General features: G+C 35.3%; 1 protein-coding gene across 9 annotated transcripts in view; it reads right to left on the reverse strand.

Annotated features, from left to right (window-relative positions):
• Positions 1–27112, reverse strand: part of MIPOL1 (mirror-image polydactyly 1) — a 256929-nt gene that overhangs the window by 140364 nt on the left and 89453 nt on the right. For 6 of the 9 annotated variants that reach the window (XM_081047457.1, XM_081047456.1, XM_081047455.1 and 3 more), the window contains one exon: positions 1406–1513. The exons of the other annotated variants lie outside the window; for them this stretch is intronic. In XM_081047457.1, coding sequence (XP_080903583.1) covers positions 1406–1513 — 108 coding nt within the window. The remainder of the gene's footprint in view (positions 1–1405; positions 1514–27112) is intronic. 9 annotated transcript variants of the gene reach the window in all.

Below are 27112 nucleotides of genomic sequence, written 5' to 3' on the forward strand. Positions count from 1 at the left end.
ATTTAACATAAATACACAACCTAAAATGCCTGAATAAAGACTATGCAATCATTATGTACTTAACAAACTAGAATTTTCATTTAAGTTCTGTTTTAAATGGAAATAGCCCTATCTTATAGACTATGAGATTGGTCCCCTGTTTTTAAAGCTGCCTTTAAAACAATGTTACTTTCAATTTGCGAGTACACATTTAAAAAATACTACATTTAATTTCACTCATACAAGAGTAAATTCCTTGGGTAATTAATCAATAACTACAGTAATCTACAAGTCTTCTTTCCCATTTTTGTTCTGGTCTATCAATTTGAGAAAAAAGAAGACAAAGTGCATTAAACAATAATAACAAAGTTATTATAAGCCTACCACTGACTAAAAATTTCGAAATGAAGCTAAATACATTTTGTAGAAAAATCTGATTTCAACCAAATCTCACACTTTTCAGATAGATTAAAAGTATCTTCCATATCAAAATGCCAACATTTACTCAATTTTGGTTGATGCATCTGGCTCAGTGAGTTACACGGCCAAGGCCATAATGCTCTTCTGTAATTTGCAACAAAAACTGAATTCAAGACAACAAAGGAGCATACAATTCTCTAGATAGCACATCTTTTTTTCCTGCATATCAACAATGACAGATTTCCCATGGATTTTTTTTTTTTTAATTTTAACCTGTTAATAAGAATGTAAGCATCTTGAGGGCAGTGACCACTACTAGGTCACCAGCAGTATGCTAGGAACTGGGGCAAACACAAAAAAGGAGAATGGAAAGTCATAAGCATCTTAAGGAAAAAAAATATAATTAGAATCAAAATAATGTCCTTTTTCATGATGATTGGATCTATATTACAATGAAACAGAACTCCTTGTCGTGAAATGTACACTTGTTTCAAATTCTAATAGAATACATTTTTTTCCTTTCTTTTTGGTAATAAATAACATTTTAAGCACTATTTCAATTCCCAAACATATTCCCATGCCTTTCAAGGAATGTCAGTTCTGTGGGTTACTAATATTACAAGTCACTTAAAAAATTACTGTAATAAATATTGATGGGCAGAAAACGCTCATGATCTAATTATTTTCCTTTTAGTGTGGCCACTTCTTACCAACTACAAAAGCTAACGATACGTTATAAAATCAGACACTGAATGAACATGTACCAAAAGTTATTAACAGAGCACCACTCAAAATTCAGAAAATATGTTGTTTTCATGTACACACGTACACGAGATAAAATAATACCATAGCAGAAGGATGCTGTATCTGTGTTTAAAGAAGGGGTTGTTGGCAAACACCATCGCTCACTTCTGCTGAAATGTACACAACTGATATATGCAGCGCAGAAAGCTGGCACCAAGGGCTTACAACCTTAATTTGCCTGCAAGAAGGAACAGAGATTTACCTTCAGAGCACGTTCTTGATTGTTTTCAGCAGTCAGATGTCTCGTGTTGTTTGCTGAAGTCTGGTTCTGCTCTTTCAAACGACGAAGCTCCTGCTCCAGCCGTTTGCACTGCCACGGGGGAAGAATCCCATTAAGTAAAGGAGTTCTAGCATTTTTTTCACCAAGCCCCATGAATTAATGTCAATAATACCACTGTAATCTCTAAAAGACAAGGTATCTTTTGCAACAAGAATAGTTAAGTTAAAAGTAATGTTGAATATAAACAAAATACGTTTATAGTACTCTGGTTAGTCAGTTGCAATTTTCAGTTTATCTTTTATGCATCTAAATATTACCATATGAATTAGAAAATTCTATTTTTAAAAAGAATTAAGATCAAACTATATTTAAAATTATTTTCTTCGTTAATCAAATGGTTTTCATTATATACCTGTTGGCTGACTACAAGCATTCTTCTAACAATCACATTGGATTCTAAATACACTAAAACGTATTCTATTTTGAATTTTCGTTAACTTTTTAAAGATTAAAATTACCATAAGAAGATATATTAAGATACTTTTCAGATTTTTAAAAGTATCTAAAGAAACAATTGCATAGGGAAAAAGGTAGCAACCACAGAGTGCTTTACGACTTGGAAAACAACTAAAGAAAGAAGTCTTTTTAATTTCTATTTTTGACTAAACCTGATTTTTAAGTAAAACGAATGATAAGAAACATATGGGAATATGAGACTACTAGCAATATGAGACTATAAGTAAAAGGAAATTATCAGTAAAAGCATGAATGGGCTAATAGAAGTTATCTATGTTAAAAAAATCACTGAAATATCATTCCATTTGCATAGAACATCTTAATATGAACATATCAAACATTTTACACAGTAATTGTGCAGGATATAAACTATTATGCTGCAGATCAGGACCATCGGCACATACATGGGGCACTGGCTAAAAGAATGAAATACTGATCCCATCTTTCAGGAAGAAGTTAAAAATCCTCCTTAATTACCTATTTTTAAATTAGGATATTTAAGTAGCAACTAGTAAATAAGGAATAATATCAATTCAAGAGCTAGACCAAGTTACTGCTAGTTTATTTGACAAATGGCTAGTTGTCATAATGAACTAAAAATCATTATTATGCTATAATCAAGATGCAGTCAGAATTCAAATTGGCATTTCTTCCTCCTCTGACACTGATTCTGTCTCTGACCTCTGTAATATTCCGGGGTCTGTATCATTATGTCCCAAGCTTAATATACAAATCCCTTGCACAAAAAGAATATCAGACACTTGATATTGACTTAAATTATATAATGATGTTTATATACAAATACAAAATTGGGTATAAATGCTTCAGTGTACATAATACAATTATGAAACCAAAACACACTTATAAATTAAATAATAATCACAAAATCAAAACTTTTAAAATTAATATTAACTAAAAGTAGATAAAGTCTTGCTGAAACTAAGTTCTGCAAATATAATATATAGCAGCAGGTGCTTTCACATTGCCATGTCTACTCTACCATGTTATGTGCCTTTATTCACCTATCACATTTTTAAAAATTACACGAGTGAAACCTTTGTGATGTGACATCATTTGCGTTTTATTTGGAGGGGGCTCATGATTTACACGTTAAACTTTGTATTGATTCCTTTTTAGCTTGTAACAATTAGAATATTTGGTCACAATGAAATCCAAATACAAATCTGTTTAATGGAGACACAAATCACGACATGTGAAAATAAGACATAGCAGTAAGCATCACAATCTAGCAGATTTTATAAGCTGAAAGAGGAGAAAGATGAAGAACACATGAGAAAAGGAATGAAGGTAGAAAGATCATAGAAAGCATCTGGGGAAAGTGAGAAAGATGGTCACCAGTTGTCTGACCACCTATTTTTTGTATTTCCAGTACATTAGAAATGACCCAAGGAGACAGACTTCTTTCCTAGCTACAAGATGCACAAAAAAGAATTCACTCACTCTAGCTCAAGAAATAAATGTTTATTTTCATTTCTTCATGAGGTTTAAATTTAACTTGACCTAGGAATCAAAACTGTGGTGAGCCAACGCTAACTTTCAACTGAATAAAAACACATATAAATGCTCTTGTCAAATATATTTTTGGATTTCTATTTAACTATATTTAAGATTTCTTTAAATTGATTCAATCCTAGATTGTTTCATCAGTTCATGTTCTTTCATTCTTTCTGAAAGGATGGAGAGGGTACTACCAGGCCAATTTTCAAATGAAATACTGTAACCAGAGAGATAAGTAGAGCTTAAGAACAGGAAAGCTATTTTTGCACACTGAGGGCATCTATCCACATTACATACCCAGGCTCAGTTTCCATGGCCATAGCAGATAAGGCCCAGGGACCACTCAAAGCGGCAAGTGTCCCAAAGGGCTACACTTTCAGGTGTTTAATGATACTCCCTACAATAATGAATGAAAAGAAACAAGACAAATGCTACAGAAGACTTATGTCCCTAAATCAAGTAATATATGGTTTTAGATAGTTTCATTTTGAACTGACACAATTAAAATAATACAGTATCTTCCCTGTTCATATTCTGCCAAATATTAATGTTTTTAAGAGTTCTAATACATGAATTTGACCTAGTGGTTTTCTTTTTGTCTTTTATACTTTAAAAAATTTTAATACTCAAATTGAACTTAAGTGCTTGCTATCTGTATATTGTCAGAATCCTTGAGAATTAGGATTCTCACCACAAAAGATAAAGTCGAAAGATTAAAACCTCCTTTAATTCAGAATTTAAAGTATCAGTATGAAGTTACAGAGCCTTATCTTTAAAAAAAAAATGTGTGTGTGTGTATTTTCTAGTTCTGCCTATTGGAAATCCAGTAGCAATGAATACTCCTAGCACCTAGACTGGGGGTTCCAAGTACCATTTCTGACTAAAACTAAAGGACTCCATGGATATATGGCTGACTCCAGATCTGGGACAAGAAAGGTGATATAACCCAGGAACATCTGTCCCTGGCAGAAGCTTCATATTAACTATCAAAACAGAGGAGCTATCAAAGAGACTCACAAAGACTCAGAAGCCAACTTGAAAAGCTTCCCACTAGCTAAAGATAAGACAATTTCAACATCAATAAGGATGGTAACTGCAACATATTGAGACACATAGAATATGTTCAAATTATTGAGTTTATAATTATAATTAAAAATTTAAACACCTAATTGTCATTGTTGGGGAATATAATAAGCCAAGAATTTATCCACCCTTTCTTATATCAACTTAAACAACAGGTAATCAAACAATAGATAAGATGATACCTATAGATGTATTCAAGCTTAAAAGAAGGAAATGTTATAACATCACAGTTTTGAAACCATTAATATACTAAGAGATCTAGACACTGAGATCCACTGAAACCATAGTTCATTCACAGCCCAACATGTGTTGCCAGATGAAACAACATAAAACCACTTGAAAGGCAGTCTTGCTAATAAAAACAAATCTAAATCTGATCAAACCACTAGGTTCAATTGCCATATTTACAGGAGAAGAGAGGGATATATTCAGTGACACTACAGAGATGCAAAGAATAAACTGGAAAACTCTTAAAGAAAATTTATTAAGACTTATTAAATAAATTCTGAGAGAAAAAATAGAAGGGGAATGAATCTATAAAGCGTCGAGAATCAATTTGGTGGTGAGCACACGTGATATATTGCAGGTGATGTGTTATAGAATTGTACGCTTGAAACCTATGTAATTTTACGAATCATTGTCACCCCAATACATTTAATTTAAAAAATACTGAATGTCAACTGCAATTGAAAAATAAATAAAACTGATCATAAAGCTAAAACTAAGAGTCAATTCAATCATTTGCACTGAGTTTCTTATTTAGACACAGATTCAAAACAAAGTGGAAAAGGTTATGACGTTTAAGCTTATTTAAATTTGCAAACCAATTAGATGTTTCACAATGTTAAAGAATTATTGTTCATATTTTTCGGGTGATAATGGTATTGTGTTTATGTTTTAAACAATAGTCCGTATCTTTTAAAAATAAAATAAAATAAAATAAAACTATAAAAAAAATATACAAAAGTTACATGTCAAAAGGATATTTCGTCTGTTATTTCCCTGCAAATAATATAAGAAGGAGTGAGTGGGGAAATATAGATTTAAAAGACGGATAGTTGCTGCAAGGTGAACAAATCATAGGTTCATAACTCCTATGCTTTCTAAACTCATTGATAGAAAAGATTAAATTTGCCTCTTTAAACAAACAAAACTAATTCTACAACATATAAAAACAAAACATATATAACACATAAACATATATTAACATATAAAACATAAAAAATCGATAGCAAATTTTTATAAAATGAACTGACCCATATTTACTACAAAAATCTGTTTTCACCAGTAATTTCCTCTTGTGAATTCTGAAGAATTTCATCAAGCTGACAATACATTATGATTCTGTTTTACTTTATGTTTACTTTCTGAAAGATAACATGCTTTAATTTTTTAACAAAAAGTTCTCTAATATTGTCTAAGTTTTTAACAGCTGCTGTTTTCTCCTCCTCTACAATTCTCTTTCAGTCACAAATCATTTTGATTGTATTACAATCAAACATCTTCCCACTTGGATGCTATACAACTCTTTCCTTTGCAGACAAAAAATAATACCAGATTCCTCCAGTCAAAATAAAAACTAAACTTTGGTGTCAATGTGAATTATGTACTTGGAACTGCAGATGTTTGGAATTACTTAGGATTATATAATAAGTTTTTATTTTTCTTCATTTAGAAAATTTTTTAAAAATCACTTCATTTAAAAATAATAACTAGATTTAAAACACTAGATTTGAAAATAATAACTAGAATGCTTTTCTGACATTCCAATAAACTGGAATAAAGAGTTTTCAAGTGCAAAAAGGTAACTTATTTCTTCAAAGCCCTGGCAAAATATGAACAACTTGGTTTAAAGGGATATTTATACAATACGAAGAGGTTTAAAAATACTAAAGATTAAAGAAGAAAAACAATAATCATGTGAATGACTCTCTAAAACCACATCTGATGCAGCTGGTGTGTGTGTGTGTGTGTGTGTGTGTGTGTGTGTGTGTGTGTGTAAAACATAAATTATTCAGTGAATATCATTGAGCATCCATCCACTGGGCAATATACCAGCATCCACCAGGCAACATGTCAGGCAATGACATGTTTCTATATATTTACAGGTATATATTTTAATTGTACAGAAACATTTAAAAACACCATATACTTAATAAAAAGTAATAACTAGAGTAATAACTAGAAAGTAATAACTAGAGGTTTAATAACAAATACAGTATTTTATACTCATTTAAGCTATTATTTAAAAAGATGAATTTAAAGAAACATTTGAAACCACAAAGTAAAAGCATTAGTAAACATGACAATTATTTAAAAAGGTATCAGCATGTATACAGGTATTTATTTAGTATGCTATATTATGCTATTAAAGTATCATTTTTGTAATGCTATTTAAGATAATTATGTTAGCTGTATGCATCAGAAGCTACTCATTTAAAAAACCGTGGTTTGCGTCTCTATTTCAGAATAAAAGTTAACACACATATTATTAATGATAGTCAATCAACTCTCAGTGAGAAATTAGTATGTATTAAATCAGTAAATATTCACACGGACCCTATGAGCTACACATTATTATCCCATCTTACAGAGAAGGAAGCAGAAAATAATAAATAACTTCTTCAAAGTCATGCAACTATAAGTAGGATTCAAATACAAACAGTGTAATTTAATTTATCAACAAAATACATAGTATACACAGATATGTGCAACAGCAAAAGGAAACAGAACTACAGAAAAAATTAATGATAATGACATTTTAAAATATGAACTTTGAGCAACTAGAGATAGAGATAATATTTTTAGTACATAGATCTGGTATTAGGAAATAGTCAACATAGATCAAAATGAAACATTTGACTAGCTAGTATATAGAATTACCTTTTAACTCAGTTCATTCATACCCAACAAAGTATATGCTAAATTAATGGAAACTACCTAGGCAATTATTTCTCACCTTTTAATTGCACATTCTAGAGTTCATACGGTATTCAAAATCATAATGTTCTTTTGTAGGAATACAAAACAAAAAATAACCATTCTTTTATTACCATCGGAAGTGTTTTCTTTTAAATGGGTCTTACAAAGGCTACATATGTGTGTGCACAGATATACACATACACATTTATATACCCATATTAGTATATTAACATATATATATATTTCTGTATGCATATACAAAAATATACTGTGTGTAAAATTTCAGGTCATCATATGAAAATGCCAAATACATCTATTTCTCCTTTGTATAAACTGTTAGTATAGGTATCTAGTGCATGTTTATTAAATAAATGATTGTAAACTTCATTTGAAGAAATATTTTTTCCATATTATTTTCCTTATAAAATTAAAGGCATATGCTACTAAACAATGTATCATAATTTGTTTGTTTTCCTGTTAATGAAGTGACACTTGAGTTGTTTTCAGTACTTGGATATTATGAATGATCTCCTATAAACATTCTTCTAAAAGTCTTATAGCATACACGTTTCTGTTTTCCTTGGATAAATACCTAGAAAGGGAATTCCTACGTCACCAAGTAGATATTATCCTAGTATATATAGTATAGAAACTGCCAAGCAGTTTTCAGAACTGGTTGTATCATTTTACACTCCCATTAGTTTTGGTTACACCATTTTACACTTCCGTTAGTTTTTTTTTCTCTGCATTTTCTTTTTTATTGACTACTTAGCCAACTTTACAATAGAAATAAACAATAATTAGCAAATATATAACAATATAAATACCAGTGTCTCCATTGAATCTAATTCACACAGTTTACAGGACTATTAATGATCAGTTTGTGTACGATTTAGGTTCTAGGTGTTTGTTATTTTTTTTTATTAGTTTCAGGTGAACAAAACAATGTAATAGACATTTACACCCCTCACAAAGTGATAACCCCCCGCCCCCCAATCTACTACCTCTGACATTGTATACAGCTGTTACAATTCCACTGGCTCTATTCCCTATGCTGTACCCTACATCCTGTGACTACATATATTAAATTATAGTTCACATTTGGTATTATTCAGCTTCAGCTTCAGGTGTACAGTGCAGTGGCCAGGCATCTACACTGTCCATGAAATGGTCTCCATTAGTTTTGGTTGTACCATTTTACACTCCCATTAGAGTTTGGGTTGTACCATTTTACACTTCTATTAGAGTTTTGGTTGCTGCACTTTCTCACCAATACATTCTATTGTCAGTAGTTTTAATTTCAGAAACCACAGTGCATGGCTACTAAACTGAATAACGCAGAAAACATTTCCATTATTGTAGAACGTTTTATTGAACAGCGCTGCATTTGAGCTTAGTCCTTACGCTAAGGAAGAATCAAATGAACGCTGAAGGTGCTCAGCAAGGCCTGCCCACTCCAACCTCTCATTTGACTTAGCGCTGTGGCCGTGCTCCTGCACCACATGCATGTAGACCAGGGGCATGACAGCACGTGTCCTGGACAAGGACTAGATGGAGGCGAATCCACAGAGCTAACTGGTGTCCCCCCTCCACCCTTTCCAAGCAGAGACATACAGTTCCTCTTATTTAATATTATCTTCGGCAAATTGTAGCTGGTTCAAATACCTAGACTTAAATTTCTTCTTTACTGCAGCAAAACCACGGCTCTGCCTGGATTCGACCTTCCTGAGTCAGCAAGAGCGCCTCGGTGCATGACGCCAAGGGAATCACTGTGCCACCTCTGTGCATTCCTGTGCACCTGCTGTTCATGCATTCACCCCCCCCCCATTTTATAATTGGTTTTTGAGGGATGGTATGATTGATAATAATTACTCTGCTAGTAATTATTACTATATTACTATATAGTATATAGTATATACTATATAGTATAGTATTATTACTATACTACTATATTAATAGAGGCTAGAAGCCTCTATTGTTTTTCAAGGGACCAAAAGCAATTTTTCCTGTTCAGGAAAAAGTTCCTGCAGTACAGAAACTGACTGACTGGAGTGGTAAGTTTTCATTTGTTTCAAACTGAATACCCAATGAAACTTTTTTCCTTCTAATTTCCAATTTCCTCTAACTTTCAATATATCTTTTTCCTACCGTGTTTCCTCGAAAATAAGACCTAGCCAGACCATAAGCTCAATGAGTCTTTTGGAACAAAAATTAATATAAGACCCGGTTTCATATTATATTATGTTATATAAGACCGAGTCTTATATTATAGCAAAAAAAGACCTGGTCTTACATTAATTTTTGCTCCAAAATGCGCATTAGAGCTGATGGTCCGGCTAGGTCTTATTTTCGGGGAAACATGGTGGTATTTGTAAAATTGGTGATTTTCTAGAACAGTTGACAGGAAACAAAATTAAGTACACAAATTCCTAAACATTTCCTTAGCAGTGAAATTTCTGCCCAAAGTTTATAATATGTAAATGATAATAATTACTAAATTCGGTAAATTTAAAGTAAATTGGTAACAGTCTTTATTTAATTAGCATCTAATAACTAGAGACTGCTAACCTACCAAATGTGGTTACTGAGTAACAAAGTACTAAATCACCTCTTCTGGATTTTAATTAGAACATGTTTAGAAATGATTCCTAACATTTGAGCTGGTAGAAACACATTTGAGCTGGTAGAATCTAAAAGAGATTTAAAAATTCAATATATTCCTGATGTCTCCCCCCTTTTAGCCCTTTAAATGCAACTAACACTTCCTTGAACACAAAAGTCAGTCAAAACTAACATAACACTTTTCTGTTCAACTTATCCCTTTCTGATCTCTCTTCTCTAGCATCCTAATTCTCTGGTTATTTATTCTAACTAGCCATAAGCACCTTTTTCGGGGCGGGGGGCTAAAATAAGGGAAGGGTAGGATGATAAATCCACGGAAGTAATCTAAATAGGTTGCCAAAAAATTGGAGGGCCAAAAATAAAAGCCACATAGTCCCTTGATTTTGGTAGTATTTGCTGTACTGGGAAAAGGCACCCCTTCTACCATCACCACCAGTTTCTCGGGATCTCAATGGCTGGGGTAGCCATTAGGTCTAACAAGAAAAAATGGCAATCTGAACACCAAGGCTATTATATCTCACATCTCTTGTATGACATCAATTATATTACTAATTGTTAATTATATGGATTCATAATTATACTTAATACTTTCAAGCTGAGTTAAAAATACACAGGGTGCCAAAAAAATGTATACACATTTTAAGAAAGGAAAAAACTATATTAAAATTGTAATACTTAATATATACTGATAACGAAAGATGAATACGAGTCACGTGTATATGTTTTTTTGGCACCCCTGGTATGTTGGTATAAAATTTAACAATATTTGGTGGTAGTATCCACATGTTTAAGATGGTCACCTAAAATCTTAAATAGATTTGAGATTACAATTCTAATAGTTCTCTTCAATTTCAATAATAAAAATTCTAGAACTGTTGTGTATTTTTGTTTTGATATGAATTTATCAGAAAATTGTTGCATTTCTGTAGTTTAATATGAGTAACCAAAAAGTAAATGTATAACAATATTTTATAACTGAAATACTTAAAATAATGATAATTATAAAATTACCACACGAAAAAAATCGGATCTAGCTTATTCAATTTATATAATCCCTTCAGTGTTGCAAAGGCATTTATTTCCAAGATGATGACTTTACTTGTCTGGTAATACCACTACTAGGATGTGGTATTTTGATCCTTTTTGTATAGTTATAACCTTGTAACGCTGAACCCTGTAGTTAGCTAATGGTCAGGAAAACAAAATTCAGTAAATAATACCATGGTAATGAGTTGGTTCTTAAGTAAACTTCAATGGATTTTCTCAAAATCCATAAACAAACAACAGTATAACCTAAATGTTAAGTTGGCAGTTATTGCACAAAAGGATAGAGATGCTTCCAATACTATTATGAAAAAGCAGAGTTCAGGAAATAGTATCAGTACTCACTGGATGGTAGCCACAGTTCAATCATTTATTAAGCTCTTTTTCAGTTATTTTGTTCCTGGAATCACAGATGCCTCTTCTTGGTTTACAAACTTTGTTTGTTTGCTTTTAAAAGTGTCGTAATCCCAATAGAGCTGTCATTACTTAAGTGCTCATTGTTAATTTTCTTGTTGTATAATGAGTATTGCTCAAACACTGTTAAAGCCTACCAGAAGCCACTCCAACTTCTAATTTTACAACAGGAGAAAAACTAAGAACTTGTATGACAAATGGAGGCATCAACAAGTTGAGTATTACATAAAAGTCATTCTCTTTCAGAGATAAGACTCTACTTATCTTTGAATATGTAAATATGATTAGTATTCTCCATAGAAAACGAGTAAATACTTGTGGACTGATTTGTTGATTACTGTAATGAAAGCTTTGGAAAGTTGGGACAGTTCTCTTCCTAGTTTTTCAATGATGTCAATCATTTACACTTAAAAAACTTGTTTTTTAATGTTCTTTAAATTGTTTTATTGATGTTCAAATGCAAGGCCAGGAACATCATCCAAACCATTTAGCAGTGATTAATTTGAGAGCAATCTCAATGAAAACAGTCTATATTATATTCAACTCCCCTAAAGTCAACTAAAGTCTTCTGGCTTAGCTTTTTCTCTTACCTACTACCTCCCTTGTACTTTTGCCATCTGTGGGCTTTGAAAGTACTTTTTCATTAAGATACTTCCACATATTCTTAAGCTTAATCCCCTTTATTTCTTCAGCTCAATAAAAAACCACCTCATTTCCTGTGACACCCCTCTGAACCCTCTCTAGTAGTCCTTTCACATGCTGTTACTCCAGAGGCAGCAAATAAGGACTTGTATTTTCCTGGTTCCCAAATGTCATTTCCAGCCCATGAATCCTTCATGACACAACGCTTTCACTTTTCAAGTTTCTCTTATCCATTTAGAGTGTGGTCCAGAGGCAAGTACTGGTCTGAAACTGATTCTGCGATTAAGACAGTACTAAAATTCAGAGGAAGCAAAGAAATATTTTAGAGGAATTGCACAGAGCAACTTTATGGCCTTTGTATGCTTGAATGTTGCATGTTTATATAATTTTTTGTTTCATTTTTTGGTAATTCAGTTTTATGATGTTATAAACGTTGTGGTCTGTAACACACTGGAAAAATGATTTTTAAAAACTGGTCCTTCCCCACAGCTATAATAGTTTGAGACGCACTCATCTAGATGACTTGGTTCCCATCTGTGCCACTGTGATCTAACAACCAACGTTACTTTCTCACATTTTAAAAGAAAATTTCTGGCCAACATTCTAGACAAAAGCAAGAGTCACCCACACAACACTTTTGTCTCACAATTTCTTGACTCATTTATTCTAATAAAATCTACCTTCAAACAATACCCACAACTAGTACCTTGTTCTTAGTTGTTTAATCCTTCACTCCAAAACTACTTTGGGATCACCACCTTGCATGCTACCTTCCTACTAAATTTTCTCTTTACTGTTCTTATTGGAATAAACATGTTCTCTGGATATAGATTTGTCATCCCTGAATTCAGTGCTTGGGCAAAAACCACCATTAACAGACTCACAGAATGCCTGTACAACCATGGGATGTCACACACCATTGTTTTCATCAGGGAACTCACTTCACAGCAAATTGTGTTTTGCAACAGGCTTATGCTCAAGGAATTCACTGACCTTACCATGCTCCTGTTATCTTGATGCAGCCAGCATGATAAAACAGTGGAATGGATTTCTGAAGGTTTGGTTATAGCCCCAGGTCAGTGGCAATCCCTTGTGGAGCTAGCGTAAGGTTTTCTAGGACAATGTATATGCGCTATATCACAGTATGACATGGTGCTTTTAAATCCAGACAGTATTTACAGGTCCAGGAATCAAGGGGTAGAAATGGGAGTGGCTTCATTCACTATTACCCCTAATGATCCGCTAGCAAAATTTTTGCTTTTCATTTCTGCAAACTGAGGTTCTGCTAATACAGTGATCTTAGTTCCAAAGAAAAACTTGCACCTAAAGACTAACAAAAATTCCATTAAACTGGAAGTTGAAACTGCCACCCTGCTTGTTAGGACTCCTCATCCCTCTGAATCAATATGTAAGAAAAGAGGTTACTGACCTGCCTGGGGTAACACATCCTGATTACCAAGGGGAAACGAGCTTGCTATTATATAATGGGGGGTAAGAAGAAAAATATCTGGACTATAGGGGATCCTCTCGGGTATCTCTTATGTCTAGCTTATATATTATACCCATAAATATCTAGTCAATGTATCTTTAAAAAATGAAGATGAAATAAAAATAAATTCAGATAAATAAGAATGGAATCCAACAGCAGCAGATATATATTAGAAAAGAGAGGGAGGAAAAGAGAGGGAAGAAGAAATGAAGAAATAAAATGCTAAAAAAATGTTATTCAAGTTAAGGAAAATAACACAAAATGAAAATTCATTCCAACATGGAGAAATAAAAACTACCTAAAATGATAAATGTATAGTAAACATAGAATATATTTTTATTTCTCATCATGTGTTTGAAAGACTATTATGTGAATCACAATAAATATTAAAATACATGAATATATCAAAAGAATGAAGACAAATGGAATTTGACGGTTTTGAGATTCTTATAATTTAAACCATGTGGTGCATTTATTAATACTAAGAAGATTGTGAGAAATACCATAGACTGAAAAACTAAAAATTGTTAAGATTCAATACCCTTTTATTCCAATGATCTAGAATTTTAATTATATCGTAACAGGCTGTTTATGGAAATTGGAAATCTGGTTTTAATATTTATAGGAAAATAAAAACAAACTATAATAACTAAAACAACTTTAAAAAAGAACAAAGTAGGAGGACTTTCAATTTCTGACATCAAAATTCACAGCCATCAATGCACTGTAGCTCTGGCGTAAGGATAGACAAATAGACCATTACAATAAAACAGTAGGTCCATAAACAGACACAAACTTATATGATTAACTAATCTTTAAAATATTGCACAAAAACCATTCAATGGGTGAAAAAAAAACCCATCTTTTCAACAAATAGTGCTGGAATAACTGAATAGTAACCTGTTAAAAAAAAGAATGACAATCTTTATCTTACACTATACACAAAGTAAATCACAGATGGAAAGAAAAACTAAAACAATAAAGTTTGTAGAGGAAAACAGGACAGTATCTCTGCAATCTTGGGGTGAGGAAAGATTTCTTAGACAACATACATTTAAAAAATGTATTAGACTTCATCAAAATTGAAAACTTTTGCACATCAACATATAGAATTAAGAAAATAAATAAGCAGCAGACGGAGAAAATATGCTTAAATACATATATCTGACAATAGACTTTAGAAGACAGAGAACTAGTACAAATCAGTAAAAAAAAGTTAAATACCCAATTAAAAGATAGGCAAAAGACATGAATAGATGTTTAAAATATGAGTGGTCAAGAAGCACATGAAAATGTGGTCAATGTCTTTCGTCACTGGGAGATGCAAATTAAAGCCACAATAAAATACCACTACACACCCACTAAAATCGCTACAATTAAAAATACTGACACCTCATGACTATCTTGTAACTACCAATTTGTACTTTTGAATTCCTTCCCCTTTTTCACCTACCCCTCCAATCCCCCTCCCAGCTGACAACCATTAAAATGTTCTCTGTAACTATGAGTTTCTGCTTTGTTTCTTTTGTTCTTTAGATTCTACATATGTACAAGTGAAAGTATATGGCATTTGTCTTTCTCTATCTGTCTTACTACACTCAGTGCAATACCTTCTATGTCCGTCCATGTTGTGTTGTTACACATGGCAAGATTTCGTTCATCTTATGGCTGAGTAATATTCCATTGTACACATGTGCTATTTCTTGTTTATCCATTCATCCATTCAGGCACACCAAGGTTGCCTTCATATTTTGGCTACTGTAAATAATGCTGCAATGAACGTATGGTTGCAAGTGTCCCAAGTAGTTTTGAGTTTCTTGGGTAAATACCCAGAGACCCAAAGTGGGTCTCTTCTTTGTCTCTTGTTATAGCTTTTTTTTTCCTTCAAACTTTTATTTATTTAAGTGTGATTTTCCAGGACCCATGAGCTCCAAGTCAAGTAGTTGTTTCAATCTAGTTGTGGAGGGTGCAGCTCACAGTGGCCCACGTGGGGATCGAACTGGCAACCTTGTTGTTAAGAGCACAATCCTCTAACCAACTGAGCTAACAAGCCACCCCGTTATAGCCTTTGTTTTAAAGTCTATTTTGTCTGGTATAGGTATTGCTATCCCAGAATTTTTTGTTGTTGTTTCCATTTTCAGGAAATCTCTCTTTTTCCATCCCTTTACTTTCAGTCTGTGTGTCTTTCCATCAGAAGTGTCTCTTGTAGGCAGCATATGTAAGGGTCTTATTTTCTTACCCATTCAGCCACCCTATCTTTTGATCGGCGCATTTACATTTAAAGTAATTGTTGACAGATATGTAGCTATTGCCATTTTATTATTCAGATTCTTTCGTCTTTTTTTTTCTCCTTCTTATAGAAGTCCCTTTAAAATTCCTTGTAATATTGGTTTGGTGGTGATAAGTTCTTTTAGCGTTTTCTTGTCTGGGACGCTCTTTATCTGTCCTTTGATTCTAAATGATAGCTTTGCAGGGTATTCTTAGTTGTAGGTCCTTGCTTTTCATCACTTTGACTATTTCATGCCAATCCTTTCTGGTCTGCAAAGTTTATATTGAAAAATCAGCTGACAGTCTTGCTGGAGTTCCCTTGAAGGTAACTAACTGCTTTGCTCTTGCTGCTTTTTCTGTCTTTAACCTTTGACATTTTAATTATGGTACGTCCTGGTGTGGGCCTGTTTGGGTTCATTTTTGGGAGGACTTTCTATGCTTCCTGGGCTTGTATTTCCTTTTCCAGGTTAGGGAAATTTTTCATCATTTCTTCAAATAAGTTTTCAACTTCTTGTTCTCTCTTCTTCTGCTGGTACCCTAATGATGCAAATGTTGGTACGCCTGATGTTGTCCCAGAGGCCCCTTAAAATATCCTCATTTTGGGGGGACTTTTATCTTTTTGCTGTTCTCTGCTACTTTATCTTACAAATCACTGATTCGATCCTCCACTTCATCTAATCCACTGTTTATTTCCTCTAAAGTCTTCTGCGTTTCAGTTATTATATTCCTCATTTCTGAACTGGTTTTATGTTTTCTATTTCCAATTTTATGTATCCTGTCTTTCTGCTGAAGTTCTGAGATCACTGAGCATCCTTATAACAAGTGTTTGCAACTTTGTATCTGATAGATCACATGTCTCAATTTTGTTTAGTTCCTTTTTTGGAACTTTGTTCTGTTTTTTCACTTCAGACATGTTTCGATCCCATTTTAGCTGCCTCCCGGTTTTGTTTCTGCGTATTAGGTAGGGCTGCTATGTTTCCTGGTCTTAGTAGAGTGCCCTTAGGTAGTAGGTTCTGTGGGGCCCAGCGGCACATTCTCCCTGGTCAACTGAGCTGGGTGCTCCAGGTGTGTCTCTTGTGTGTGCCCTCCTGTTGTAATTGAGCCTTGATTACTGTTGATGCAGCAAAGGGAGGGATTGATTCTTGGGCTGACTGGTTATGATGACTGGCCGTGACTACAGTTTAGGAGCTATTGTGCAGGAGCTAACACTATGGAGCAAGAATCACTTTAGCAGGACTCTGGTGCCTTCTCAGTCTGCCCTTTGGGAGTGTCCAGCTGGGTAGTCCTTGGCTTTGTCTGAAGCTGGCTACTGGGTGTGCCAGCCCTGGGGCATTCTGGGAGGGGACTCACTGCAGGCCAAGTTCAGTTGAAGCCTGTGCCTTGCCCAGGGCCACCTGGTATGAACCACAAAGCATTGTGCAGACGGCAACCAACTGCACTGTGCTGGGAGGTGCCATGAGAGACCAAGCCACAAACCAAGGCTGGTTGCTGCTAGTGCCAGGCTTGGGGCCACTTAGTAAGAGGTATGGGTTATGCCAACAAGCAGATTCTGCTTGTTGGATTTTGTGAATGTTTGAAAGATTTTAGGAAAGTCCTCACAATGAGCTAAGACAGGTCATTTGTATGGAAAAGCCACTGGAAGTGGCTTCGGTGGGTCTGCAAGTGGGGTGGGGTGAGGTCTCATGGAATCACCAGGGAGGTGAACTGTATTAGCCAGGTGGATGAAGACTCAGCTATGGCAGCCACCTGCATCTGCATGCTAAGGAGGAGGAAGGCTCAAGAAAGAAATAATGGCTTTTGCCAGCACTTCTGTCTGGGAGCAAGCTGCCCCTTCAGCCCTTGCTCAGTTCTTCCCTGTACATCCCTGGCACCTTTGGAGCTGCTGCCCCAGTGCTGGAGCTCAGAGTGAGTGAGTGAAGCAGTCCATCAGTGAGTGAGTCTGTGCATGGCCCCTTTAAGAGGAGTACCTGTGACTCTAACCGCCCTCCATCCTCCTCAGCCACAATCTCCACTGGTTTTCACAGCCAGAAATTCTTCTCATGAAGGGACTTCTCTTCATGGCACTTGAACCATTGGCTGGGGGGCCTGGTGTGGGGCTGGGACCCCTCGCTTCTCAGGCTGGGACCCCTGCAGCTGAGATATCCCTCCCAATTTTTAACTGCCACACACGGGTGTGGGACCAGCCCATTTTGCGTCTCTGACCCTGTTCCTTGAGGTGGCTTCTTCTGTATGTCCTTAGTAGGACTTCTGTTCAGCTAGACTTCAGGTGATTCTCAATGATGGTTCTTGTGTAGTTTAGTTGTAACTTTGATGTATTATAAGAAGGTGCAAGCACAGCATTTACCTACTCTGTCATCTTGACTGGAAATCCCCCAATATTTTTCAACTTCTAAATTAGTTACATCTTTTCTTCAGATAATGTTCCCTCTCTTTTACCACTTTGGACCTCTCCTGCTGATTATGTGGTAAAATATCCACCATTTAGTTTTTTTTTTTTTTTTTTTTCCCCATAAACTCACAAGAATTACATAGAAAAATATCTGGAATACATTGATGCCACTAATTGCCATACCGTCAAAATCTTTCTTTCAAGTGTCCTTTTCTCTTGACTACAATTCACAACAAGCAGCATTCATAGGAAAACAAAGAACTCTAATACATGGACTTACCAGTTTTTTATTGTCCAGGATCCTGCCTTCTATGACACTACACTCTTCTCAGTTCCGTCTGCACCACTCATCATTCCTCTTCCTTTCTATGCAAGGGAGAGTCCATGGCCCATCACTCTAAAGACTCCCTGGCCTTTCCTCATTAAAACCCCAACCCTACTTAAAATCAAATACCTACGACAACACACTGCACTTAAGATCTGAATGTTGCTAGAAGAAATCATGCAATTTTCCAGACAGGTTTCACTTGAAATTCATTGCCTTAATTCTCAAATGGGCATTCTGCTCTGCCTGGCAATCCTGTTTCTCTAGTTATGTTCATTTACACACAAACCAAGACAACAATTCCAAACTCACTCCTCTTTATAAATCTTCAGCACCATCCACTGACCCATCATCCTGAATATTTAAAATAACTTACCATGTTTCCCCGAAAATAAGACTGGGTCTTATATTAATTTTTGCTCAAAAAGATGCATTAGGATGTATTTTCAGGGGATGTCTTATTTTTTCATGTACAACAATCTACATTTATTTAAATACAGTCATTTCATCTTCTTCTGGAACACTGTCATAATATACTAAATGTGTCCATCTGGCTGGTGATCTTAACTGGGGTTAATTTTAGGGGTTGGTCTTATTTTTTGGGAAACATAGTAATATTTTCATTGAGAAAAATGTGGATACCCCACTCCTAAATTTATCAACTTGCCAGCATATGTATCCAAAGCTTTTTGTACTCCTGTTACAATGAAAGTAGTTTCCCTGTTCCCAGCAAAAGACAACTCTTCTACTTAAGTTCTAGATCCCATCCCCTCTCAATTTACTAATCTACCCTGAGACTTTCCTACTGCAATTATCTTTTCTCTCCCTTAAAATCACCTTTCTTTCTATCCTGGTCCATTTCTATCCATATACCAACTACATGCCCTAGAATCTCCCATTAACAAAAGAAAGAAAAATCCTTCCATGACAATATAAGCTTCCTTTCCATGTCAAAATTTATACCTCAATTATAGAGGGGAAAAGTTGTTTACATCTGCTGTCCTCACTTCCTCTCTTTTTGTTTTCTCCTACAACTGCTACAATGTGGTCTCTCTCCTGGACAAAACTTTTGTCAAGGCCCTCAATGTCTTCCATGTGATAAAATCTAAAAATAACTATAGTCAACCCTGGGTATCTGAAGGAGATTGGTCCCATGAATCCTCTGGATAGCAAAATCCACAGATGCTCATGTCCCTATACAAAATGGCATAGTATTTGTAGTAGGCATAACCTACCCTCCATCCTCCTGTATACTTTAAATGGTTTCTAGATTACTTAAAATATCTAATGTATAGTAAATGCTATGTAAATACTTGTTATACTGTATTGTTTTGGAGAATAATGACAAGAAAAAAAGTCTGTACATCTTCAGTACAGACAGCAACAATGTAACTTTAAAAAATATTTTCCATCTGCAGTTGGTTGAATCTGCGGGTGAGTAGCCATTGAGATACAGAAGGCTGAATGTATTCACCTTCACCTTGCTCAGCCTCTATACCATTCAAGGGAACTGATCACTTTCATCTTTTACACTTTATTCTCTTGCCTCCTCTGACACCAAATTCCCTTCAATTTCCATCTATCTCATTTGCCATTCTCTCCAGTCTCCTTTGTGGGCCCATCCTACTGTGCCTAACCACTAAATGCTGTCACACCACAGAGCTTGGTTTTTAGGCCCTCTTTTTGCTCAACGATTTTTCCTTAGTTTCATCTAGTCCCACAGCTTTAATTATGTACATGCTGATGGCTGCAATAACCAAGTGGCTGCTCAATATTTCCACTTGAATTTTTAAGAATCATCTCAAATATACCACATCCACAAGAGAATGTAATTTCCCTCCCCAAATATACTGATCTCCTCCCCAAAACTGGCCCATCACAAATAATGAAACAAACATCTACACAGCATTCAAACCCAAAAGACAGGAGTCAGCCTTAATTCTCCCCACTCTGTTATTCCCTAATCCAATCTGTCTTCACGGCCTGTTCACTACACTATTTAAATATTTCCCAAATCTGCCTACCTCTCCAAATCTCCACGTGCTCCTCTGAGCCAGCATCAGCTTCATCTTTTGCCTGCACTATTGCAATAGCTTTTCTCCTTCAGTATCTTCTGCATTTAGTTATAATTTGTACTCCTTACCAGGTCCTACAAGACCTTACAGATTTGTCTGCTGCCCAACTCTTCTACTTCACCACCTGCTACTATCATCCTTGCACTTCAATCCTATTTCTTGGTACATTTATATCAGTGCCTTAAACACACTAAGCTTATTCCCGCTCTCAGGGCACTGTGGATCTTTTCTGACAGACGCTCTTTCCATAGTTCTTTGCATGGCTGGATCCTCCTCTTTCAAGTCCAATTAAACTACTCATGTGGATAAAGAGGCCTGCCTTGTTCACCCTAGTTAAAGTGACAACCCCACTACCAATCGCAGTCACTGTCCGTTACCTTTTTATTTTTCTCACGTCACTACCTAAACATTCTTTATTTCTTTATTCACTACATTTCAATATCAAAATGTAAGTTTCTGAAGAGTAAGAACCTGCTATATTTGGATCATTGCTGAGTTCCCAATGCAAGGCACATAATAGGTACTGAATAAAATGTGAATGAATGCACAGTACTTTACTAACTTCTTTTAGTTCAGTGTATCTTGAAATAGGTCTAAGATAGCTAAACTCATCAGTTAATTAACAAAAATATATGAAGTGCATACACCGTCCTAAGGATTATGATAGATGCAGATAAAGAAAAACAGTTGCTATTTTCATGCTAGTAGGGTAGAAAGGCATAAACAATTAATTACAATGCAGTTTGACAAGTACACTAACAGGATACAAGGTAAAATGTGGGCACAAAGAAGATATTTGTCAATATTGTTTCACGTGAGAGGACTTCTATAATTACCCTGATGATTATCCCTTGGTCCTTCCATGCTTTTTGTATTTGTCAACTCTGGACCTAAAGGACCTCAGCATCTATAGTTTTTGTTAAAGCATTTGACAAAAATGAAGTGATAAACTATCAAAAAAGGTGTGCTAACTATCCTTTGTTTAAAGAAGGCAGATGCATGTTTTGGAAGTATTTCAATAATAATAAACAAAAGTACATAAATTAAAAGGGCTGATATTGAAGTAAATATTTAGAATAACTAATTTCCAAAAATAGTGATGAGTTACGATTTTCTGCATGGTGCTCAGGTAATAGAAATTTATGGTCACTAATTCATCCTTGATAGACCAACAAAGGGAAACTACCATCTAGAAGGCAACAAAGCAAAAGGAAACTAGGGAAAGGTTGAAAGATGTTGAGATGTTTAACCTGGGAAAGAGAAAATAGTGTTAGTTTCTGGTCTTGCCTGTCAGTGCTCTGATCCTAAAAAGTTTTTACCTTACAAGCTCCTTTTCACATAGTTCAAGAACTAATTATGATCAGGCCTTGCAATACAATCAACGTCCCATTCTTGTTAGTATGTGGGAATGAAATTAGTTCAAGAGCCATAAGCAAATTATCCATTATGCCTGGAGTCGATTCCAAACATGTAGAATTTACCACTGTCATCCTTCATCCCTGCTATCTTCCAAGTCTTTATGACAAAGCCTCGGCTTTAGTGTTTTAAACATATTTTATTTTACCAACCTCCCCGAGCTCATTTGTGTGAAGTGCATATCCCGATCCCCATTCCCATGCCTAATTTATTCAGCTCTCAAGGGTTGGGCCCCTGAACTACATACTAGATACCAGCTGGGGCCCAATCAACAAAAAGCTCTCCAATACTATCCTGTCAGCTACAAGTATCAGTGAAGCCCAAGGCCTCCTGCTGTTAGGTCCTGCCCATATACGCATGTCCATGGACAGCAAAACTAGCCGAAACTAGCCTAACTTATCCAGAACCCCTAGGAAAGGTGTGATGGTTAATTTTACATGAAAAGCTGACTGAAAACCCCTAGGAAAGGTGTGATGGTTAATTTTACATGAAAAGCTGACTGAGCTATGTAATATGTGATTACGCACTATTTCTGGGTGTGCCTGTGAGGTTGTTTTTGGATGAGATTAACATTTGAAACAGCAGACTGAGTAAAACAGACTGCCCTCCCCGATGTAGGTGGGCCTCATCCACAGGAGGCCTAAATAGAATAAAAGGCTTTGTGAGAAAAAAATTCCTTCTCTCTGTCTTTAAACTGGGATTTTGGTCTTCTCTTGCCTTCAGTCTTGGACTTGGATTAGAACTTACATCACTGGCTATCCTGGTTCTCAGGCCTTCAACTCAGACTGAAACTATTCCATTGATTTTCTTGGACATATAGCTCACTGACAGCACATTTTCGATTTCTCAGCCTCCATAACTGCATGAACCAATTCCTCATGGTAAACCTCTATCTCACATTGGTTCAACTTTTCTGGATAACCCAGGATAATACAAATGGTTATTTGAATAATGTAGCTCACAACAAGGTCAGCCCCAAAAGCTAATAAATTACCAATCCTGACTAGTTCTATAATTCTTCTGTAACTTACTGGTGTCTGACCTGGATCCAAGACAAGTCTGTATGACTGAAGACATTATTAGTCACAGATGTTTGAATATATTTGATGCAATATAATTTATCAGTCAAATGCTCTGAGGCGAATACTAGTACCAATGTTTGGACATTAAGAGGAAATAGATATTTGGCTAAATTGAAAATTAGTAATAGATAAGATTCCTCAATTTAGTGGGTAGTTTAATGAGACAACCTGTAGGGTCCTATGAAAATTAAGATCCCAGAAAACTTAGTGGGGAAAAAAAAGGAAGTTTCTACCTTTATTCTCTAATTACAGGTATTTCTATAATTTGAATAAAACCTGTGAATATTAATTGGCAAGAAACAATTAAAAATGACTAAGAAGAAATAACGTGGGATTGGTTGGTAAGACAACTCCGAACAAATGATAATTATAAAACTTTTAATTCATTCTATGAAAACCTTTAAGGCTTTCAGTTCTCCATATAAAACAGAAAAAGATATAGAAGAATGTGAATAAATAAGAAAAAAATAAAGATTTTAACAAGGCCAGTTCAAGTAAACAAATGATTGTAACTTGATTTGCAAAATAAAGTTAATAAATGTATCAAAATCAAGAAATTCTCACTGAACTTGAAGATTTCCAATAGCTACATAGAACAGGACTAAAGGTATCCTGGTACTACATAGAAGACATGGTACACTGAGAAAATATCTGCTGCGAAACAACAGCTTTAAAATTAAGGTGACATTTCTGTGACACTTTCTGAAAACTCAAAATCTCAGTCTAATCGTAAGAAAAACAGACAAACCCAAATTCAGAAACAATTCATAAAATATTTGACCAGTATCCTCAAAACTGTGAAGGCCATGGAGGGGGAAAAAAAAGGAAGACCAAAAAGCTGTCATAGGGCAGAGGAGAATGGAGAGACTGGAGATTAAATTCAATGTGATATCCTGGATTTAATCTTGGAAGAGAAGAACTTTAATGGAAAAGTGGTAAAATCTAAATAATGTATGGAGTTAATAGCAATGTACCAATGGGATTTCTTAATTTTGATTAACGTAACACAGGAATATGAGACGGCAAAATCAGGGAAAACCAAAACGGGGTGAAAGGTATGTGGCCACTCCGACTGTACTATCTTTGAAACATTTCTATAAATCTAAAACCATTCAAAAAAAAAAGTTTATTTTTAAAAATTAATGTTAAAATGTTTTCATGCAGAGCTATAAGACAGTAATTCAAAAGTTTATGTTTATGGGGTGGCCGGGTAGCTCATTTTGTTAGAGCGTGATGCTCTTAACAACAAGGTTGTCGGTTCGATCCCCACATGGGCCACTGTGAGCTGCGCCGTCCCCCCACCCCCCCGCCCCACAACTAGATTGAAACAACTACTTGACTTGGAGCTGATGGGTCCTGGAAACACACACTTAAATAAATAAAGTTTAAAAAAAAAGTTTGTTTATAATGATTAGAACATAAAAATTAAAATGAATACCATTTGGGCCAAATTAAAATAAATGCAAATTAAAATGATGCAAATTAAATATGCAAATTAAAATAATTAAAATAAGCAGCTTCTCCATAAAACATAATAAATATGCAATGATAGATAATATATATTTATAAATATACGTTAGTAAATATTACCCAGTATTGATTTCTTAATATTTCATACTATGAAAGGGAGTGGGAAAAGGAGAGGAAGAAGGAATGAATGGCAAGCAATATTTAATTATGCTCTATGTTTATTTTTAGTTAACTTAAGAAAATAAGTAATTGAAAAATCAAATGTTTGAGTTTATCCTATAATTATTTCCAAGCCCATAAAAATAGTTTCGGCTATCTCTTCAACAATATATTGAATGATCCAAGATTAAATACACTTGGTAGGACATGAAATGGTAAAAACAGTTGACTATTTTAAAAGTTTAAGGATTTTTTTCCAATTCCAACCTGAAGATGAATGTCAGATCTCCACATCCAGCTAGGATGGAATCATTTGTGGCAGAACAATGCTCCAGCCAAGAACAAGGAAAGTCAGATTAAATTAAAAAAAAAAAAACAACACAAAAAAACAACAACAAAAAAAACCGTTTAAAAGATATAATGCAGCTGTTGCTATAACAATGACCTGAGTGACTAAGATTCTCAGGAGGGGTTAACTGGAGAAAGGTAACATGAAGATCTGCAGTCATTTTCCCCGAGTTTTAAACATTCAGGCATGGGCAAGGGGCTGAGAAATCAGGCTTTGATTACACACAGGGCTCCTGCTGGAGGACATTGAAATCACCTAAGCTTTTGGCAATTATACAGGGCTGAAGTCACAAAACTGGAGATCTGAGAATTCCACCTCAAATCGTTTAATAAATCCCAAACCTATGTAGGGTTTGAAGTTAAAAAGCTAAGCCCTAAACTCTTTGAAAAGAGTAATAGAGTTTCCCTCTGTCTTACAATGCTGAGGAGACAAACACTAGAATACAGGATCTGCCGAAAGTAGGGCCCTACTGAATCCATAGCTGTCAGTTTGGGAAGGAGAAAAGTGCAGGGGTGAACCACAAGTAGACCAAGACTTACCAAACTTCCAGAGAAGATACTAAAGCATTTTAGACGTGACAGAAATGAATAGGAAACATTTCATGAAGTAGGAGAGAAAAGGGAAAACTGGCTAGATGATACCTTAAGCAGGCAAGAAATGATGTGAACAAGTGCAGAAACAGAGAGGGTGTCTGTAAACAGATGCATGTAGTAAAACAAAGAAATGAACTGGAAAAGGCAGGGCATATGGGTGCAAACACAGGTGGGCTGGTGGATGAAATGATGGGGACAAGCAGAAGTTCTTTTTTTGATGTGGAAGGAGAGGTGAATATCTAAGAAAGGAGAAGAAACAAAATAGCTCTTGCGAGGGAAAAGTGAATAGATTAACAAAAAGCAAGATTCTCAAGGAATGACAACCTCAGGCCTACTTGAAGAAAGTGGTCATGAATTTAAGGTAAGTTCAGTTGGCAAATTTGTATGATATTCTCCTGTCATACAAAGCTGTGAAGGTGTACAACAGGAAGAAAGTTAAATTTATGAGGCTTAGATTTTGCCAGGTGAGCAGGACCTGGCAAAGGAAGAGAGGACCAAGGAGGTTAAGGTCACACTATATACAAGTTGGTGAAAATTAGAGTAAGCCATGAAATCTGAGCTAGACAGACAGTGAAGTGAGGACAGGAGAGGCTTGAGGGATAGGAAAACAGGTGGTCAGGTAAACAGAAACAGGTGCCAGTGGAGATGAAAATTTGCTAGAGTTCTAGAGTATATGAGCTGGAAAGAACAAGTAGTGAAATTGAGACTGAGAATGACCACGAGTAGGATATGACCATAGGGTGGGTGGCAGAAGTGGGGTAGAACACATGATGACTGGAGGGGAGAAATTCAAGATGAGAGGCCAGGATATTGGAAAAATCCTCTACATAGATATTTACATCATCAAGAATGATGACAAGAGTAAGCTGAAGAAAGAGACAGTGAAACAGATCCTAAAGTCTTTTAAGAAATGAGGGAAGTGACACAGGAGTGTGTACTGGGTGGTACAATCCGATGCATGAGCTTCAAAGCTGGAGGTATTTAGAGAGGAAAAAGGAACAGTGATCTGAAAATAGTAACGAGCCCCCATGTGCACTGGTGTAACTGCTGTGGGAGGAAATATAATCGCTACCTGAGAGGACGGCAGTGGAAGCAGTGTCCTCAGGGAGCAGGTTTCAGGTAGAGCAGGAAGGTGTAAGTAATGATAAGAAAAGATTACACTAATAATTTGATTCATTTATCAGTATCTACTAAAAGTCACTGAATAAAACAGTAAAAAAGACATCATCTCAGCCCACTCAAAACTGCAACTCAAGAAGTCTCATAGACAAGTGATTACTTTAAAGGACATACCCATATTTTTATAACAAGCC

The sequence above is a fragment of the Rhinolophus hipposideros genome (assembly GCF_964194185.1).
Source record: "Rhinolophus hipposideros genome assembly, chromosome: 5".
NCBI lineage: Eukaryota > Metazoa > Chordata > Mammalia > Chiroptera > Rhinolophidae > Rhinolophus > Rhinolophus hipposideros.